Below are 21,589 nucleotides of genomic sequence, written 5' to 3'. Positions count from 1 at the left end.
TGTCGCGGTTGGAGAGACAAGGACTGGGATGTGGAGGTGAACAACAAAAGAAGTTGAACGATAGGAGTTGCCAGATCGGGAAGAAATGAGATGGAATTCACAGGAGAGAAAGGAAAGTGGGTAGTAGGATAAACAAAATAAAAATAAAAAATAATAATAATATATATATATATATATATATATATATATATATATATATATATATATATCCCCGTGCGCATTTGGAATATAGATGAGACCAGTGTGCCACTGTTGCATAAGCCTGCAAAAATAATAGCAGAGAAGGGAATTAAAGACATTCCGGGAGGCTGGGAAATAGTAGGGATAACGTGTCTGTGCTAGCCTGCATAAATGCCGAAGGGGAGAGATACCACCAATGATAATCGTGAAAGATACAACAGACAGAAGCCTACATGCATATAATACAAAAGATGGTGTTCCTGGGGCTGTGTACACTTACCAGCAGCAAGCGTGGATGAAAGATGCGTTGGGAGAAATCTGGTTTAAAAAATCATTTCCACAAATAATAATGCTAGATTCGCATTCTTCACATGAAACGTTAGGGTTTCTTGAGGCACAACATGAAAATAACATCACTGTAATGGCATTCCCTCCCGACACAACCCATTGGCTTTGCCCTCTTGAGAAATCTGTATTTTGCCCTTTGAGTCGTGAATATAACCGTATCTGTTCAGAATTCATGGCGCAAAATCCAAATAATATGATTAACAAATGAGAATGGTTTAAACTATTTCGGCAAGGGCATGATCTTGTCTCTACCACTAAAGCATAAAAAGTGGATTTAAAAAATGCTGTATTTTCCCTCTAGATCCCAGTGCTGCCTATTACCAGTCCAGAAGACAGTTTTCTTTCTATCTCAGGTAATTGGTCGAATGAAATTGATATGTTCTCTCTGGGTGTTGAAAGCCCAAAGGAAATGATAAAGACACCACATAAAAGATTATTAGTGTCCCAATGAACCCCATACTACATTGTTGGATGAACATAGTTATAAGCCATATTTGCTACCAACCTGCCAACAGTAAAATTATAACACTATTTAATATAAATTATAGCTATATATCCTGTATATCAAGGATAAATGTAGTTTAAATTATAATAGGTCTACGTGTACTTTTTACATCTTAAGCGAAAGTTCGATGAATAGGTCATTAAAATGTTCAGGGGCGTGGCGTATTTCAGTGGTAGAGCATGCGCGCAAGGTTAAATGGGTCGTCGGATCGTTCATCCTTGGTGGACACACTAAGCTATTTCTCGTTACAACCAGTGGTGCTGCAAGAGTAGCCTATGTGGTGGCAATGGGTTTCTTGTGTATGTCATATGTCAAAAATAACATACGTTTGAAGCCTAGTAGCTACTTGAAAAATAATGTGCTGGGGTATTATTAAACAAACACAGCTTTCTTTTTTAAAACTTTGTTTAGGACCATGGTAAGAAATAGAAAAAGAAAGTCCCAGACCCGTGGTCAGACCTCTGAAAACTTGATGAAAATAGCAAGTACTTTGAACATATCGAAGTCAACACTTCATTTAAATTGCCAAGAAAAAATGCATAGTTAATATGCGTTTCAAAGCCAACTACAACAATGAAAAAGAAGAAAATTATTTGAAAAACGACTTAATTACAGCATCAAAGCATCACCATGGTCTGACAACACTAGAAACTAGGGAGTTGGCATAACAAGAGAAAACCACCTATATGGAATGTAAACCTAAAAGCAGGTAAAACCGGTAGACTAAAGTACAATAGGTCTATGGAATGATAGTTTACATGAATTAGCTTATAATTATTAAAAATATTAAATCTGCACTGATCATATTGTTGGTAGGTATTACTATTAGGCATACACATTAGAGATGTTCTGATTAATATATCACAAAATATCAGCTGGTTCCAAACACTACTATAGAAATGTTAAATTGTTTTAGGCCATGACTGGTTGTATGATTTCATGACACGGCATCCCCGTCTTTCCATCAGGAAGCCAGAAGCTACAAGTCTTAGTCGGGCTACGAGCTTCAACAGGAAAAGATTTTGATGACTTTTTTGACAACTTAGAAAGTGTCATGGCTCGTCACGCTTATGAAGCCAGGTCAATATATAACTGATAAAACTGGTGTGACCACTGTGCACAAGCCACCAGATGTTATTTGAAAAACGGGATCAAAGCAAGTGGAACAGGTTACGTCCAGAGAACGGGGGTTACTAATAACTTTGAATTGCACTGTAAATTCTCATCTTTCCACGTGTTCATTTCAAAGAATGTATGATAACAAATGCACCGCCGGGCACTGTTGGTGTTGCCCACAACAGTGGCTGGATGACCAGCCTTAATCTGAAACACCTCGTGTTCTCTTGAAAATCCTGTGCCATTGACATTTGCTGTTATAGTGTCCCAATGTGCCCCAGCCTTTGTCCCATTGTATCCCAAGCGTGGGGTACATTGGGACAAATATTTTACTTTATAAAAGTCATATTTCACATACAAAAAATCAATAGATATCTCAGGTACTGAATATGTATATGATGAGCAAAAGATTATAGCAGGATATTATATAATTAATTTTGTTGTATATTTTCTAACAGAGAAGATTTATTTACTCCCCTACATGGCATTCTCGTAGCTTAATACTTAAAACTAACAATGTGTCGAATGCATGGCATTCTGACACCTTAATACAAAAAAATGCGTCGAATGCATTCTCGTAGCCTATTGTACAAGGAAACTATTGAAGATTGAAGTTCTTGTGAATGAACCCTCGTTTTAAATTGTTATTAACAGTTTTATTAAACTCAGTGTTGTCGTGGACCATTGTATCGTGACAGCAAAGAATGCACCAAGTAATATTCAGATGGATGTTTCGATTCATGTTAGGCTGGTACTGCCTTTTAAGTTGGTCAAACCGCTGCAGGTGGGGGTTGATAGTTTCAGCTATTGCTGACTGGCAGTAGTTTATCTAGCAAGGTGGCATATTTTACCCCACCTACAATAGTGTTTATTATGACTGATGCGTATATTTTGGACAGCACAGTTATCATGTGCTTTTAACATTTATTATGTAATGTTATTATGTCTTTTTTTCTTTTTTAAAATTTATTTATTGCCCCAGATCAATGTGACAATGTCAAGGATGGGGTGTCTTGAATCATTGACTTACAAAGTGTTTGTAGCATACATATACATATCCATACATTATACATATGTATACATACAATAACATATTTTCACAGATATACACATATATTTTTAGTGATTCAAATGTACCAAGTTATTTTGTTACTCGTACCTGAGTAAGTTTTTATCTGACGAGAAAAGAAAGAAAGAAAAAAAAAAAAAAAAAAAGTGGAATTTTTTATTTTCTTTGGTTTTATATATATATATATTTTTTTTTGATGAAGTAGAAATACTGATAAGAAAAATGAGTACAGTTAGCAGACAGACATTTTACTGAATTCGTGTATCTTGTTTTCCTTTGTTTTCAAATAAAAAGGTCAAACCACTTGCCCCAGCAGTCATTAAATTGTTCATACTCGCAATTTTTAAAATAAGTGTATTTCTCTATTTCAAATTTCCTTTTTAAAATAACTTTTATAGCATTAACACATAAATTTCTTTTAAGCATTTTCATTGTGTAAATATAATATTTAATATTAATTGTTAACCAGTTTATAGTTTTAACCAAATCAGTATCTATCATCCCAAAGATAACTACATTTTTATTAAGTGAAGTGTGAACTCCTATTTTTGTCAAATATCCAATTTTCTACAGCTATCCAAAGCTGTCGTACTTTGGCACAATCATAAAACAAATGTACATTTATCTGCATCTACGTAGTTTATTATATGCAAAAAGGTATTTGTACCAATAATTCTGTGTAACAGTCTATACTGAAACCATATCAAAGTGGTGTCTTTTAAACGTTTAAAAGGTAAAACATAATATTTTTTCCATGTAAAGCAGTCAAATGTTAGACCCTTATTTGCATATTTTGTTTGTTCCTTTGGAAGTGTAATTTTATTGTTCAAAATGTTGTATAAAACCTTACCGTGTTTGTATTCACCAAGAGTTTTAATTTAAATGGCAAACAGAACTGGTCATTTAACAGCAGTAAATGAATTATTTATAATATGTAGTGGGTTTTTTAAATATTTGATACCATTCATTAGCGATGCATAATATGAAAAAAATAGTTTTTATGTTATATTTTTGGGTGAAAGTTTCAACTTCAAAAAGGTTTCCTTGTTCATCAAGTAAGTCGTTAATGAAAATAATGCTTTTGTTAATAAAACTGCAATATAACAATGGTGTTTTTGGGGTTTTTTTCGTATTATACCAAATATTAAGTCCCTGGATATCTTTTGTGTTTTGTAACGTTTGGTTTTGTTGAACTAGTACCCAGCTGTATAAGGCATCTCTCAAAAACACATTTGTTATATATTCGTTTTTCATTGCAATAAATTAATCTCCATATATAGTGAGATCTTTAGTGTTTAAGCCAGTATAGTATAATCCATTTTGTGGTTTGCCGAAAATGTTTTTGTATTCATGTAGATTTTAGAGATGAAACAAAGTGTTGTGTATCTGGAACTTTTAGGCCACTATGTTTATAATCTTGTGTTAATATTTCTCGCTTTACTTTTTGGGGTTTATTTTGCCAAATAAATTTGTAAAACATTCTTTTATGGGTTTCTATCATATGTTTTGGTGGATTTGGTAGTGTTAATAGTAAATGGATCATTTTTGTTATTATTAAAGTTTTAAGGACTGTAACTCTTTCAAGGGCAGACACTTTTCTAATTGACCAAGTTTTAATTAAGTGCTGCATTTCTATAATATTTGGGTTATAATTATATTCTATTATACAATCTAAATTGACTGTAAAGTTTATACCAAGTAGATTAAATTTTTCCGCACCCCATTCTAGTTTCCATCGTGTGTGGTGATAGACTTCTTTGGAATGTATTTTGCTACTTATCCAAATGGCTTTCGACTTAGTGTAATTAATTCTTAAACCAGAAATAGTTGAGTAATAGTCAAGTAAAACTATAGTATTATTCAGAGACCGGGATGATCCGTCTAAAATAAACGTAGTATCATCAGCGTATTGTGATACCAGGTATTCTTCGCCATCAATAGTAATGCCCTTTATTTCTTTGTTGTTTCTAACCACAATAGCAAGAATTTCAGCGCAAATTATAAAAATATACGGAGAAAGTGGATCTCCTTGCCTGCATCCTCTTTCGAGCTTAAACGATTCTGATATATGACCATTTTGAATTATACTAGACATAGAGTTATTATAAATGTTTTTACCCATCTTTTTATTGATGATCCAAAGTTAAATATTTCTAATGCTTTATCTATAAAGGACCAAGATACAGAATCAAATGCCTTTTCAAAATCTACTAGTGACCAGGTATGTAATGCGTTTCGGTATACTGCATAATGTCGTATACTATGTGTATGTTTTCTCCAATATATCGACCCTTAATGAAACCCGTCTGTTAATCATTTATTATTCTATCGACCGGCCTCGGTGGCGTCGTGGCAGGCCATCGGTCTACAGGCTGGTAGGTACTGGGTTCGGATCCCAGTCGAGGCATGGGATTTTTAATCCAGATACCGACTCCAAACCCTGAGTGAGTGCTCCGCAAGGCTCAATGGGTAGGTGTAAACCACTTGCACCGACCAGTGATCCATAACTGGTTCAACAAAGGCCATGGTTTGTGCTATCCTGCCTGTGGGAAGCGCAAATAAAAGATCCCTTGCTGCCTGTCGTAAAAAGAGTAGCCTATGTGGCGACAGCGGGTTTCCTCTAAAAACAGTGTCAGAATGACCATATGTTTGACGTCCAATAGCCGATGATAAGATAAAAAAATCAATGTGCTCTAGTGGCGTCGTTAAATAAAACAAACTTTACTTTATTATTCTATCGAGAACCGTTTTAATTCTGTTAGCTATGCAACCTGCAGCTATTTTATATGAGCAATTTAAAAGAGTTATAGGTCTCCAATTTTCTTAAAAATTGCTTAGGCTTATTTGGCTTTGGAATGCATGTTATAATTTCTAACTTTTGAACCACTGACATTTCTCCAACAGCATAGCTGTAATTAATTGATCTAATTATAAAATATCCTAAATCAGACCCAAATTTTTTCTTGAAAAATTCAGCAGTGAATCCATCCGAGCCAGGACCTTTATCGTTTTTCATATTTCAAAGAAAATTCAGAGCTTCTGAATAAGTAATATGTCCTTCTAATGATTGCGCTTCGTCATTGGTTAATTTATTAAAAGTATAATCAGAAATTGTGTCTGCTATATCATTAACTGATAGAAACATTTTATTACTTTTAAAATTTGTTTTTCGTCACTGACTATTGTTCCATTATTTAATTCAATTCGTGATATTAATTTTCTGTATTAGATTATAGATTCCATATTGCAAAAATAGTTTGTTGGTTTTTCACCTTCTTCAATCCATTTTGCTCTGGCCCGGTCATAATGACCTTTTAGTTTTGCTCTCCTCAAATCTACCAATTCCTGTTTTATTTGTTCTAACAATTCATTATTATCACTGTCAGTTTCTTCCAACTCTTTAATATTCTGACAACGTATATTTTCTAATTCATTACCTTTTTCTTTTTAAATGCTGAATATGCTATTGTTTTATCTCTTATTTCCATTAGTAATGTTTCTAGATAAAGTTGATCATTTATCATAAACTGTATTTCATCTTTTGGAAGTGTGTTTAAAATTAGTGGGTTGTAAATTAAGACAGCATATTGAATTATTACATTATTTATAATTTCCTTTACAGTTTTTACATATCCTTTCTCAGTTAATAGTGAATTATTAAATTTCCATAAACCTTGGCCTTTTTTATTTCGTTTAATTCCATATATAACACTACGGGTGAATGGTCTGATCTATAGCTATTCTCTTTTATATCCTTCTTAGTATGTGGCAATCTAATCTTGCAAGTTTCAGTGGGTTTGGTTTCCTCCAAGTATATTTTCTCAAAGAAGGATACAATTCCCTAAAAGGATCTTTCAAGTCAAAACCTTCAATGTTCTGTAAAAGAGTTTGTCTCGCATTAGGGTTATTAATATGTAAATAATTTTTAGTATCCAACTTTTGGTCCTGAACTAAATTAAAATCACAACAAATTGAAAACTGTTCATTAGCAAATTCTTCAATATATTTTAAAATTTCCAAAATAGAATTAGAAAAGGGAAATTTAATCACAGACCAAGCTGAAATATTGAAAGAAACAAAACATTTTTATGAAAAACTGTATTCAAAACAGGAATCTGAATGTGAAGATATAACAAAATTAATTAAAAACTGTAATTTTAATATTCTCTCTGATAACGAAGCAGCAGAGTTGGAGGGGGAATTAACGTACGCTGAAGCTTTATTATTTCTTTAAAATATGAAGAATGAAAAAAGTCCTGGTTCTGATGGATTTCCAGCAGAATTTTTAAAATTCTTTTGGCTTGATTTGGGGCACTTTGTAGTTAGATCCATCAATTATAGTTACAGTATTCAAGAAATGTCACATGTACAAAAACTAGGCATCATAACCTGCATACCAAAAGCAAACAAACCTAAGCAATTTTTAAAAAATTGGGAGGCCACTCACCCTTTTAAATTGTACTTATAAAATAGCATCTGGTTGCATTGCAAATAGGATAAAAACCGTATTGGACAAAATTATTGAAAAAGATCAAACAGGATTTATAAAGGGGAGATACATAGGAGAAATATAAGGTTGATATATGACATTATGCAATACACACAAACATATAAATTACCAGGTCAGCTATTATTAGTAGATTTTCAAAAAGGCGTTTGACTCCTTATCCTGGAAATTTATTCAAAAAGCTCTAGAATTTTTTTATTTTAAGTGTTCAATAAAAACTTGGATACAAACACTGTATAAAAATTCAGTTTCAGCTGTAATCCAAAATGGACATCTATCAGAAAGTTTTAAGTTATACAGAGGCTGCAGACAAGGCGATCCGTTATCGCCCTATATTTTTATAATATGTGCAGAAATACTGGCCATTTTAATACGCAATAACAAGAATATTAAGGGAATTTATATTGATGGAGAAGAATATCTTATTTCGCAGTATGCAGATGATACTACTTTTATTTTGGATGGATCTCCCGAGTCACTGTACGGCACACTTACTACTCTAGACTGCTTTGCAAAAATGTCAGGTTTGAAGCTACATTATTCTAAATCAAAGACAATATGGATTGGCAGAAAAAAATTCTCAAATGAATTCTTTTATCATACTAGATGGAAATTAGAATGGGGTTCAACTAAGTTTACTTTATTAGGAATTCGCTTCTCTTTAAATCTAAAAGATATAGTTAAAGAAAATTTTGAACCAAAAGTATTAGAAATGGAAAGTACAATGAAAATCTGGAGTGCACGAAAATTGACGCTATTAGGCAGACTCAGTTTTAAAAACATTAATAATACCCAAAATAATAAATTTACTAGTCTCATTACCAACTCTTTCTGAACAATTAGTCCAAAAGTTAAAAAACAGATTTTATAGTTTTATATGGGAAAATAAACCAGAAAAAATAAAACGTAAAACTATAATTCAAGATTATCAAAACGGAGGATTAAGAATGATTAATATTTCAATTTATATAACAGCCTTAAAATCAACATGGATAAGAAGACTACTTACAAATGATTTAAAATGGGTACATCTTTTTTCATCTATTACAAAGGTATCAATACGTGATTTAATTATATATGGGGATCAATTTGTTAGCAAGAAAATGCAAAATACAAGTAATCCTTTTTGGAAAGATGTTCTTGAAAGCTGGAGAAAAATTCAATGTGAAGAAATCATTGAAAGTATAGACGACATAGTTGGTGTCAATATTTGGCACAACAGTAAAATATTAAAAGATAAAAAACCTATTTTCTACAAAAAGTATGCCGAAAAGGGAATTATTTTTATAAATGATTTAATTGGTGTACATTGTGGCTTTCTAACTGTTGACGAATTTATGGTGAAGTATAATATAATAACGAATTTATGGTGAAGTATAATATAATAACGATTTTTTTAGATTATACGTCTTTAATTAAAGCAGTAAAATGTTTCATTGAAAAATATGGAAAATTAAATTGTCAAACTCTGAATTGTTTCCCTAATTATAAACCAGTTTATCCACAAAAGTTAAAGCAGATTTTAAAAGAGAAACAAGGTTGCAAGAAACAATTTAAAATATCAGGAAAAAGGTTTTAACTATTCATTAAGAGAATGGAAAATATATTATAGCATACCCTTTAAATGTACTAGAGATACAACTTTGCGGTGGTTTCAGTACAGAATATTGCATCGAATATTCGCAACTAACCATTTTTTATATACTGTTCACTATATAGATACCAATAAATGTATTTTCTGTAATCTGCTGCCAGAGACAATGGAACACTTATTCAATGATTGTCATTTTGTTAAAAAAAACTATGGAAATTTATTGCAAATTGAATAACAAATACTATAGGTGAACATATTACTTTTGATAAACATATAGTTATCTTAGGTTTGCCTAATGAACAAAACAGCAGTGTTGTAAATTGGATGATTATTAATATAAAATATTATATTTATTCTATAAAAATGCAAAAACAAAAATTGAACTTACGATCATTACAACGGACAATTAAAAACAAATTAGAAATTCAAAGGTGTATTCTGCTTAAAAACTGTGAATACGAATATTTTGAAACATATTGGAAGAAATGGTATAATTTATTTATTGACAATTTTACATGAAATTTTTCAACTGTAGTTTAACATACTGGCTTAGAGACAAACATTAAAAGATAAAATTTGCAACTAGTTATTCTTTTCTTTCACTTGTGATATTTCGTTTTTCCCCTTTCTTCTTTCTCTTCTTTCTCTTCTTTCTTGCTCCCAGAAATAATTAACACTAATTACCGACATGTATGAAAACTGATGTACTTGGATATTTGTGTGTGTGTGGGGGGGGGGGGGGGGGGGGGGGGGAGAGGTGAGTGGGGGTGGTGAGTAGGTGAGTGGATGAGAGAGTGTTTTTGAATGCAGTATATGTTTTAAACATGTACATGTAAATAGTCTGTATATACAGTGTATATATATATATATATATATATATATATATATATATATGAAATATAATTAAAATATGTGTACGTCAGTGAGCTCAGGGCACCTCAACCCTGACACTGCCAAATATTTCTGGGGACAATAAAAAAAAAAAAAAAAAAAAAAAAAAATATATATATATATATATATATATATATATATATATATATATATATATATATATTTAAAAATTCTTTCAAAGAAACTGGGCTTTTCAGTATTAGGTCCATATATGTTTACAAGTATTATTCGTTCTCCCTCTACAGTAATATCTAAAATAATAAAGTTACCAGAGTTGTCTGATTTGATTTTATGAAGTTCATATTCAAAGTTGTTGTTTAGCTTAACTGCCACCCATCTTGCCTTGTTTGTGAAAGAATTAGAAAAGCATTTGTATCCCCATTGAGTTTTTATATATGGTTCTAGTTCATGAGTAAAATGTGTGTCTTGCAAGCAATATATATTGAACTGTTTACATTTTAGATAGTTTAAGACATCTTTCTGCTTCTCCGGATCACCAAGTGCCTGGCAATTGAACGTCATTATTTGAAAACGTATCATTTTAAAATATCAATTAATTGATCAAACTTTACTGTTTTTGCTGGCTTGGTTTGTAAAACCGATGTGTAATTAACACATTTAATAGTACTTTGTGAGTCAGTAGAAATAGGGAAGCCGAAATATGTTTACTTCATCTGATTGTTAAACTGAGTAGATTGTGAGAGAAAACAAGAGTAAAACATAAAAAGGTAGGAAGTAGAATGTTGAGTGTGATCAAACAATAGTAGCATCAGAACTAGATTCAACATTAAAAACAACATATGTCATGGGTTATTTCCCTTTGCCCAAGCCTCTTAAGTCAGTACACACGCACACACACACACACACACACATATATATATATACATATATATATATATATATATATATATATATATATATATATATATATATATATATATATATAAATGATAAAAGAAAACAAGTGTACAGTATATATGTATTTTTAAAAAACAATTTAAAGAAATAATTATCCTTTTACATGTTTCAGTCTTTACTTATCTTCAGAAAGGAATATATATATTCTTAAATATAACTTTGTTGACATGGGTTATAATTTGTTTTGATTTTTACATACATACACACACACACACACACACACACACATATATATATATTGTGTTTAATTTGAAATATTAAGCTCACTTTTTTAAAAATAAGACGAAATACTACATAAGTGGCCGTTAGATGCAGGGCTCAATCTTAGCAGTAGCTAGGAGTGTTTCGCCTACCAATGTGTTGGTCGGGCTACCAGATGTTTAAACCCAGTAGTCCGCTGGGCTACTAAATGTTTTTTGGTACATCCAGTTACTCCGCAATCAACAAGACGCTAAAATCCCTAAAACACCCACCTAAAACAACATGATTAAATAAAAATAATTGATTTTGCTTTTTACTCTTTTTTCTTTTAATTTATTAAAATTATGGGGCTACCAATTTTTACTGAAGGCTACCAATTGTATAACCTGGCAGACTGGTGGGCTACCACTACAAAATGTTACGGTCAAGGCCTGAGATGGTATTTAATTTACAATAAGTTGTTTCAAAACGTATCTAACGAGAGAAAGCGATTGTTGAAAATGGTGTCTAATGAAGAAGAATGTAGCATTCTGTTTCATAAATATCCTTTAAAAGGGGGGGGGGGGGGGGGGAGAAAAAGAAAACTATTTTCTTTAATAAAAATGTCTTCTAATTCAAAATAATTTACGTTGGATATCGCTGTTATACAATAAATCTCGCATGGTTTTCTTTCAAAATGATTTACACTTTTTATTTGAAAATGTTTGCTAAATAGCGATGCAGACAGAACAAAGCACCGAGCTAAGTTGATTCCTCACCCACCTCCATATTACCATTTATAGTACCTGGATTTGTAAAACATAAATTGTTTATTTGCTATTATTAGAGCTGATCTGGGACGGATTCAGGAATTTGGAAAATGGTGTCCGATTTTATTATTATTATTATTATTATTATTATTATTTATTTATTTGTAGGTATTTCCCGTTCCAATCAGTGGCACGTAACGGTCATTTTCAGGGATCGATAGCTGATTTTGTAATCTGTATTAATACACACACCCGCGCGCGCGCACGCACACACAGATACATACATCATTATACAGATACACTGATTAATTATCCTATATTACATTGTAACGAATTAGGCAACATCGAGTACTGAATTAACCGACGATGTACGACATTAGCCACCTTCAACATCTTCCAGTAAACCCATTCCTGAACAATGTGAAGCAGTCTATTGGTGGAAATCCCGAATTATTTTAGTTTGAAAAAGGGAGAGCATTCTTATTTAGGCTTCTAGTGATGCACGTTGCGTCATGGTAGAGCTGTACGAACGTTACTAGCCAAAGGTGTACGAGATTTCCCGGAGGGCCCTGTTAACAGTTTCCGATCCTTCTGCGAGTTTATTAAAGCAGTAGTTGTGTTTGTTTCGTTAATAAATCTGATCGCTAAAAACCGTAATACACGATCCGGGCCGTACAATGCAGAATCCAATGTGGATTTGGAAAACTAATGGTTGATTCCATCAATCTCTATCCAGGTAGTACTAAACCAAATAACTTCTGGCTGGGTCAAAGTTCGAGGTGCACCCAACTTTTGATAGAGAAGTGAACACCACAAGTCCTGTCATTGGTGATAAATGTGAGTGTGTTGGTTGTAAAAACAAAATAGTTTCATCTGGGTAAAAAAAAAAAAAGTACCACTGAGTCAAGTAGCATTGTTCTTCAAACATGTATGGGGTACCTGTAAAAAACAGTACTCGAATTTCGTGCTGAATAAGGTAGTCATAGACGCTACCCATTATCTCAGAAATAAGCAGCTTGACCCCCATTTTTTTCTGATTCACTTTAAGGGCGAGGAGTTGTAGTATTTATATCCGTGGCGTTTATGTCGATTGATAGGCTGTAGATAGGAGTTTTAGCCACATGTTACTATTATCGTCTATGGGATTTGATTTGATATACACCCTATAGTCCCTCGTCTGTTGGGAGGACAGTCATCCCGAGGAGATCCCATACTGGATATTTCATCCCTCTTGCACCGCCACAAAGAGGACTACCGCTCCCAGACTAGAATACTAAACCAAAACTAGCACCGGACAGAGCTCATTAGAATTAGTACAGCTGTGATGACATGCACTCATCAATCACTATGTTATATTATGGCGAGGCGAGTATGCGACTTTAAGTGTATATCACCTGCAGGAGATCCAATGTGTTGGCCATCGTTGAAGGTGTCCACCTGCGACGCTGATTGAAAAACTCGTAAAAGCCTTCAGGGGCGTACGTGAACGAGTCTGATGCTGCGCAGTACTCCACTCGGTAGCCTTGTTGAAGCAGAAGAGTGCACAGCCACCTATCTTCACCTGTCAAAGAGAATAATCAGTATATACAGCAGTGCACAGCCACCTGTCAAAGATAATAATGAGTATATAGAGCAGTACACGGCCACCTGTCCAAGATAATAATGAGTATATAGACCAGTACACGGCCACCTGTCCAAGATAATAATGAGTATATAGACCAGTACACGGCCACCTGTCCAAGATAATAATGAGTATATAGACCAGTACACGGCCACCTGTCCAAGATAATAATGAGTATATAGACCAGTACACGGCCACCTGTCCAAGATAATAATGAGTATATAGACCAGTACACGGCCACCTGTCAAAGAGAATATTTAGTATATAGACCAGTACACGGCCACCTGTCCAAGATAATAATGAGTATATAGACCAGTACACGGCCACCTGTCCAAGATAATAATGAGTATATAGACCAGTACACGGCCACCTGTCCAAGCTAATAATGAGTATATAGACCAGTACACGGCCACCTGTCAAAGAGAATATTTAGTATATAGAGCAGTACACGGCCACCTGTCAAGGAGAATAATTAGTATATAGAGCAGTACACAGCCACCTGTCAACGAGAATAATGAGTATATAGAGCAGTACACAGCCACCTGCCAAAGAGAATATTTAGTATATAGAGCAGTACACGGCCACCTGTCAAAGAGAATATTTAGTATATAGAGCAGTACACAGCCACCTGTCAAAGAATATTTAGTATATAGAGCAGTACACAGCCACCTGTCAAGGAGAATAATTAGTATATAGAGCAATACACAGCCACCTGTCAACGAGAATAATGAGTATATAGAGCAGTACACAGCCACCTGTCAAAGAGAATAATGAGTATGTAGAGCAGTACACAGCCACCTGACAAAGAGAATAATTAGTATATAGACCAGTACACAGCCACCTGACAAAGAGAATAATGAGTATGTAGAGCAGTACACAGCCACCTGACAAAGAGAATAATTAGTATATAGAGCAGTACACAGCCACCTGACAAAGAGAATAATGAGTATATAGAGCAGTACACAGCCACCTGTCCAAGATAATAATGAGTATATAGACCAGTACACGGCCACCTGTCCAAGCTAATAATGAGTATATAGACCAGTACACGGCCACCTGTCCAAGATAATAATGAGTATATAGACCAGTACACGGCCACCTGTCAAAGAGAATATTTAGTATATAGAGCAGTACACGGCCACCTGTCAAGGAGAATAATTAGTATATAGAGCAGTACACAGCCACCTGTCAACGAGAATAATGAGTATATAGAGCAGTACACAGCCACCTGCCAAAGAGAATATTTAGTATATAGAGCAGTACACGGCCACCTGTCAAAGAGAATATTTAGTATATAGAGCAGTACACAGCCACCTGTCAAAGAGAATATTTAGTATATAGAGCAGTACACAGCCACCTGTCAAGGAGAATAATTAGTATATAGAGCAATACACAGCCACCTGCCAACGAGAATAATGAGTATATAGAGCAGTACACAGCCACCTGTCAAAGAGAATAATGAGTATGTAGAGCAGTACACAGCCACCTGACAAAGAGAATAATTAGTATATAGACCAGTACACAGCCACCTGACAAAGAGAATAATGAGTATGTAGAGCAGTACACAGCCACCTGACAAAGAGAATAATTAGTATATAGAGCAGTACACAGCCACCTGACAAAGAGAATGAGTATATAGAGCAGTACACAGCCACCTGTCAACGAGAATAATGAGTATATAGAGCAGTACACAGCCACCTGACAAAGAGAATAATTAGTATATAGAGCAGTACACAGCCACCTGTCAAAGAGAATAATGAGTATGTAGAGCAGTACACAGCCACCACTCTTCGCCTGTCAAAGAGAAAAAATAATGTATAAATGAATGAATGAATGAATGTTTAACAAGACCCCAGCACGAAAAATACATCGGCTATTGGATGTCAAACTATGGTAAGTCAAAACATGAAGTGATGATCAAACTAATTCTGGATGGAAACGAAATGATTCCATCACATTTCTCTGACCAAATATATCTTTTCGAGTTTCTTTCACATATTTACACTCCACCAAAATGTGGCGTACCATCAAAGTACACTGACAGTTGTCACACTGAGGTGGAGGATCTTTCTTGAAGATACATGAATAGGTCAAGTAAGTATGACCGATGCGAGCACGACACAATTTCTTCATTCCTGCACTGCCTATAGGAGGACTGCCACTCTACCAAGGCTGGCTTGATAGCATGAAGCTTGTTCGCAACCGCACCGTCCCAATCATGTTGTCAAGTCGAAAAGAAAAATTGCTTAATACTATGTTTAAAAGAAGTATAAGGTAAAATAATGTATAGAGCATTACACATCCACCTGCCAAAGAGAATAATGAGTATATAGAGCAGTACACAGCCACCTGTCAAAGAGAATATGTAGTATATAGAGCAGTACACAGCCACCTGTCAAAGAGAGTAATGAGTATATAGACAAGTACACAGCCACCTGTCAAAGAGAATATTTAGTACATAGAGCAGTACACAGCCACCTGTCAAAGAGAATATATAGTATGTAGAGCAGTACACAGCCACCTGTCAAAGAATAATGAGTATATAGAGCAGTACACAGCCACCTGACAAAGAGAATATTTATTATATAGAGCAGTACACAGCCACCTGTCAAAGAGAATATTTAGTATGTAGAGCAGTACACAGCCACCTGTCAAAGAGAATATTTAGTATGTAGAGCAGTACACAGCCACCTGTCAAATAGAATATTTAGTATGTAGAGCAGTACACAGCCACCTGTCAAAGAATAAGAGTATATAGAGCAGTACACAGCCACCTGTCAAAGAGAATAATGAGTATATAGAGCAGTACACAACTACCTGTCAAAGAGAATAATGTGTATATACAGCAGTACACAGCCACCTGTCAAAGAGTAATGAGTATATAGAGCAGTACACAGCCACCTGTCGAAGACAATATATAGTATATAGAGCAGTACACAGCCACGTGTCAAAGACAATATATTGTATATATAGCAGTACACAGCCATGTCAAAGACAATATATAGTATATAGAGCAGTACACAGCCAACTGTCAAAGAGATGTCAATATAGACAGTATCAAAGACAATATATAGTATATAGATCAGTACACAGCCACCTGCCAACGAGAATATTCGGTATATAGAGCAGTATACAGCCACCTGTCAAAGAGAATAATGAGTATATAGAGCAGTACACAGCCACCTGACAAAGAGAATAATGAGTATATAGAGCAGTACACAGCCACATGACAAAGAGAATATATAGTATATAGAGCAGTACACAGCCACCTGTCAAAGAGAATAATTAGTATGTAGAGCAGTACACTGCCACCTGTCAAAGAATAATGAGTATATAGAGCAGTACACAGCCATCTGTCAAAGAGAATAATTAGTATATAGAGCAGTACACAGCCACCTGTCAAAGAGAATATTTAGTATATAGAGCCGTACACAGCCACCTGTCAAAGAATAATGAGTATATAGAGCAGTACACAGCCACCTGTCAAAGAGAATAATGTGTATACAGAGCAGTACACAGCCACCTGCCAAAGAGTAATGAGTATATAGAGCAGTACACAGCCACCTGTCAAAGACAATATATAGTATATAGAGCAGTACACAGCCACCTGTCAAAGACAATATATAGTATATAGAGCAGTACACAGCCACCTGTCAAAGAGTAATGAGTATATAAAGCAGTACACAGCCACCTGTCAAAGAGAATAATGAGTATATAGAGCAGTACACAGCGACCTGTCAAAGACTATATATAGTATATAGATCAGTACACAGCCACCTGTCAAAGAGAATATTCAGTATATAGAGCCGTACACAGCCACCTGTCAAAGAGAATAATGAGTATGTAGAGCAGTACACAGCCACCTGACAAAGAGAATAATCAGTATATAGAGCAGTACACAGCCACCTGTCAAAAAGAATATTTAGTATGTAGAGCAGTACACAGCCACCTGTCAAAGAGAGTAATGAGTATATAGACAAGTACACAGTCACCTGTCAAAGAGAATATTTAGTACATAGAGCAGTACACAGCCACCTGTCAAAGAGAATATTTAGTATATAGAGCAGTACACAGCCACCTGACAAAGTGAATATTTAGTATATAGAGCAGTACACAGCCACCTGTCAAAGGGAATAATTCGTATATAGAGCAATACACAGCCACCTGTCAAAGAGAATATTTAGTATATAGAGAAGTACACAGCCACATGTCAAAGAGAATATTTAGTATGTAGAGCAGTACACAGCCACTTGTCAAAGAGAATATTTAGTATGTAGAGCAGTACACAGCTACCTGTCAAAGAATAATGAGTATATAGAGCAGTACACAGCCACCTGTCAAAGAGAATATTTAGTATGTGGAGCAGTACACAGCCACCTGTCAAAGAATAATGAGTATATAGAGCAGTACACAGCCACCTGTCAAAGAATAATGAGTATATAGAGCAGTACACAGCCACATGTAAAAGACAATATATAGTATGTAGAGCAGTACACAGCCACCTGTCAAAGAATAATGAGTATATAGAGCAGTACACAGCCACCTGACAAAGAGAATATTTATTATATAGAGCAGTACACAGCCACCTGTCAAAGAGAATATTTAGTATGTAGAGCAGTACACAGCCACCTGTCAAAGAGAATATTTAGTATGTAGAGCAGTACACAGCCACCTGTCAAATAGAATATTTAGTATGTAGAGCAGTACACAGCCACCTGTCAAAGAATAAGAGTATATAGAGCAGTACACAGCCACCTGTCAAAGAGAATAATGAGTATATAGAGCAGTACACAGCCACCTGTCAAAGAATAATGAGTATATAGAGCAGTACACAGCCACCTGTCAAAGATAATAATGTGTATATAGAGCAGTACACAGCCACCTGCCAAAGATTAATGAGTATATAGAGCAGTACACAGCCACCTGTCAAAGACAATACATAGTATATAGAGCAGTACACAGCCACCTGTCAAAGACAATATATAGTATATAGAGCAGTACACAGCCACCTGTCAAAGAGTAATGAGTATATAAAGCAGTACACAGTCACCTGTCAAAGAGAATAATGAGTATATAGAGCAGTACACAGCGACCTGTCAAAGACTATATATAGTATATAGATCAGTACACAGCCACCTGTCAAAGAGAATATTCAGTATATAGAGCCGTACACAGCCACCTGACAAAGAGAATAATGAGTATGTAGAGCAGTACACAGCCACCTGACAAAGAGAATAATTAGTATATAGAGCAGTACACAGCCACCTGTGAAAAAGAATATTTAGTATGTAGAGCAGTACACAGCCACCTGTCAAAGAGAGTAATGTGTATATAGACTAGTACACAGCCACCTGTCAAAGAGAATATTTAGTACATAGAGCAGTACACAGCCACCTGTCAAAGAGAATATTTAGTATATAGAGCAGTACACAGCCACCTGACAAAGTGAATATTTAGTATATAGAGCAGTACACAGCCACCTGTCAAAGGGAATAATTCGTATATAGAGCAATACACAGCCACCTGTCAAAGAGAATATTTAGTATGTAGAGCAGTACACAGCCACCTGTCAAAGAATAATGAGTATATAGAGCAGTACACAGCCACCTGTCAAAGAATAATGAGTATATAGAGCAGTACACAGCCACATGTCAAAGACAATATATAGTATGTAGAGCAGTACACAGCCACCTGTCAAAGAATAATGAGTATATAGAGCAGTACACAGCCACCTGACAAAGAGAATATTTATTATATAGAGCAGTAGACAGCCACCTGTCAAAGAGAATATTTAGTATGTAGAGCAGTACACAGCCACCTGTCAAATAGAATATTTAGTATGTAGAGCAGTACACAGCCACCTGTCAAAGAATAAGAGTATATAGAGCAGTACACAGCCACCTGTCAAAGAGAATAATGAGTATATAAAGCAGTACACAACTACCTGTCAAAGAGAATAATGTGTATATAGAGCAGTACACAGCCACCTGTCAGAGTAATGAGTATATAGAGCAGTACACAGCCACCTGTCAAAGACAATATATAGTATATAGAGCAGTACACAGCCACGTGTCAAAGACAATATATAGTATATAGATCAGTACACAGCCACCTGACAAAGAGAATAATGAGTATATAGAGCAGTACACAGCCACATGACAAAGAGAATATATAGTATATAGAGCAGTACACAGCCACCTGTCAAAGAGAATAATTAGTATGTAGAGCAGTACACTGCCACCTGTCAAAGAATAATGAGTATATAGAGCAGTACACAGCCATCTGTCAAACAGAATAATTAGTATATAGAGCAGTACACAGCCACCTGTCAAAGAGAATATTTAGTATATAGAGCCGTACACAGCCACCTGTCAAAGAATAATGAGTATATAGAGCAGTACACAGCCACCTGTCAAAGAGAATAATGTGTATATAGAGCAGTACACAGCCACCTGCCAAAGAGTAATGAGTATATAGAGCAGTACACAGCCACCTGTCAAAGACAATATATAGTATATAGAGCAGTACACAGCCACCTGTCAAAGACAATATATAGTATATAGAGCAGTACACAGCCACCTGTCAAAGAGTAATGAGTATATAAAGCAGTACACAGCCACCTGTCAAAGAGAATAATGAGTATATAGAGCAGTACACAGCGACCTGTCAAAGACTATATATAGTATATAGATCAGTACACAGCCACCTGTCAAAGAGAATATTCAGTATATAGAGCCGTACACAGCCACCTGTCAAAGAGAATAATGAGTATGTAGAGCAGTACACAGCCACCTGACAAAGAGAATAATTAGTATATAGAGCAGTACACAGCCACCTGTCAAAAAGAATATTTAGTATGTAGAGCAGTACACAGCCACCTCTCAAAGACAATATATAGTATATAGAGCAGTACACAGCCACCTCTCAAAGACAATATATAGTATATAGAGCAGTACACAGCCACCTGTCAAAGAGAATAATTAGTATGTAGAGCAGTACACAGCTACCTGTCAAAGAGAATAATGAGTATATAGAGCAGTACACAGCCACCTCTCAAAGACAATATATAGTATATAGAGCAGTACACAGCCACCTGTCAAAGAGAATAATTAGTATGTAGAGCAGTACACAGCTACCTGTCAAAGAGAATAATGAGTATATAGAGCAGTACACAGCCACCTGTCAACGAGAATAATGAGTATATAGAGTAGGACACAGCCACCTGTCAAAGAGAATATTTAGTATGTAGAGCAGTACACAGCCACCTCTCAAAGACAATATATAGTATATAGAGCAGTACACAGCCACCTGTCAAAGACAATATTTAGTATGTAGAGCAGTACACAGCCACCTGTCAAAGAGAATAATGAGTATATAGACCAGTACACAGCCACCTGTCTTCGCCTGTGATGAATGACAAGCACCAGTTGAGGCATCATTTTCCCCAAGAAATATAGTCAGTTATTCATTTTAAGGATACAATACAGGACACAGTCAATAATAACTAATAATATTTTCAACATACCATTACAAGGTGTTTGTTTGGTATTTTATGTGCACATATATTTCTAGTCACTAATAGTGTTAGTAATTTTTGGTATTATAATATGGCATTCTCCGTCTTAATAGGATTGAAATATATTATTGTCGTGATATATAACTTTTATGGAGAAGGCCTAGTAATTAAAAAAAGGTATACCCAATCCATTTGTTTTTCAAAAGCAATAAAACATGTTTTGATCAAACAGAGTAGTATGTAGAACCGTTTTGTTGTTCATACATGAACTTTAAAAAATATTCGATTTTTATAATTCCAAGTACACATGTATTTAACTTCATGCATTTCATGTGTAAAATAACAATTATACTCTTTCTTCGTGTAATTAATAC

The 21,589-nt window shown here is 34.8% G+C and overlaps 1 protein-coding gene across 1 annotated transcript in view; it reads right to left on the bottom strand.

The window, feature by feature from the left end:
- The window catches only part of LOC121387878 (chitin synthase chs-2-like), a 73,222-nt gene that overhangs the window by 11,519 nt on the left and 40,114 nt on the right, over positions 1-21,589 (bottom strand). Inside the window, exon 13 of the mRNA XM_041519112.1 lies at positions 13,473-13,639. Within this exon, the coding sequence (XP_041375046.1) occupies positions 13,473-13,639 (167 nt within the window). The remainder of the gene's footprint in view (positions 1-13,472; positions 13,640-21,589) is intronic.

The sequence above is a fragment of the Gigantopelta aegis genome, chromosome 13 (assembly GCF_016097555.1).
Source record: "Gigantopelta aegis isolate Gae_Host chromosome 13, Gae_host_genome, whole genome shotgun sequence".
NCBI lineage: Eukaryota > Metazoa > Mollusca > Gastropoda > Neomphalida > Peltospiridae > Gigantopelta > Gigantopelta aegis.
The sequence above is the reverse complement of the archived record's forward strand: the minus strand, read 5'-3'. Positions and strand labels throughout refer to the sequence as shown.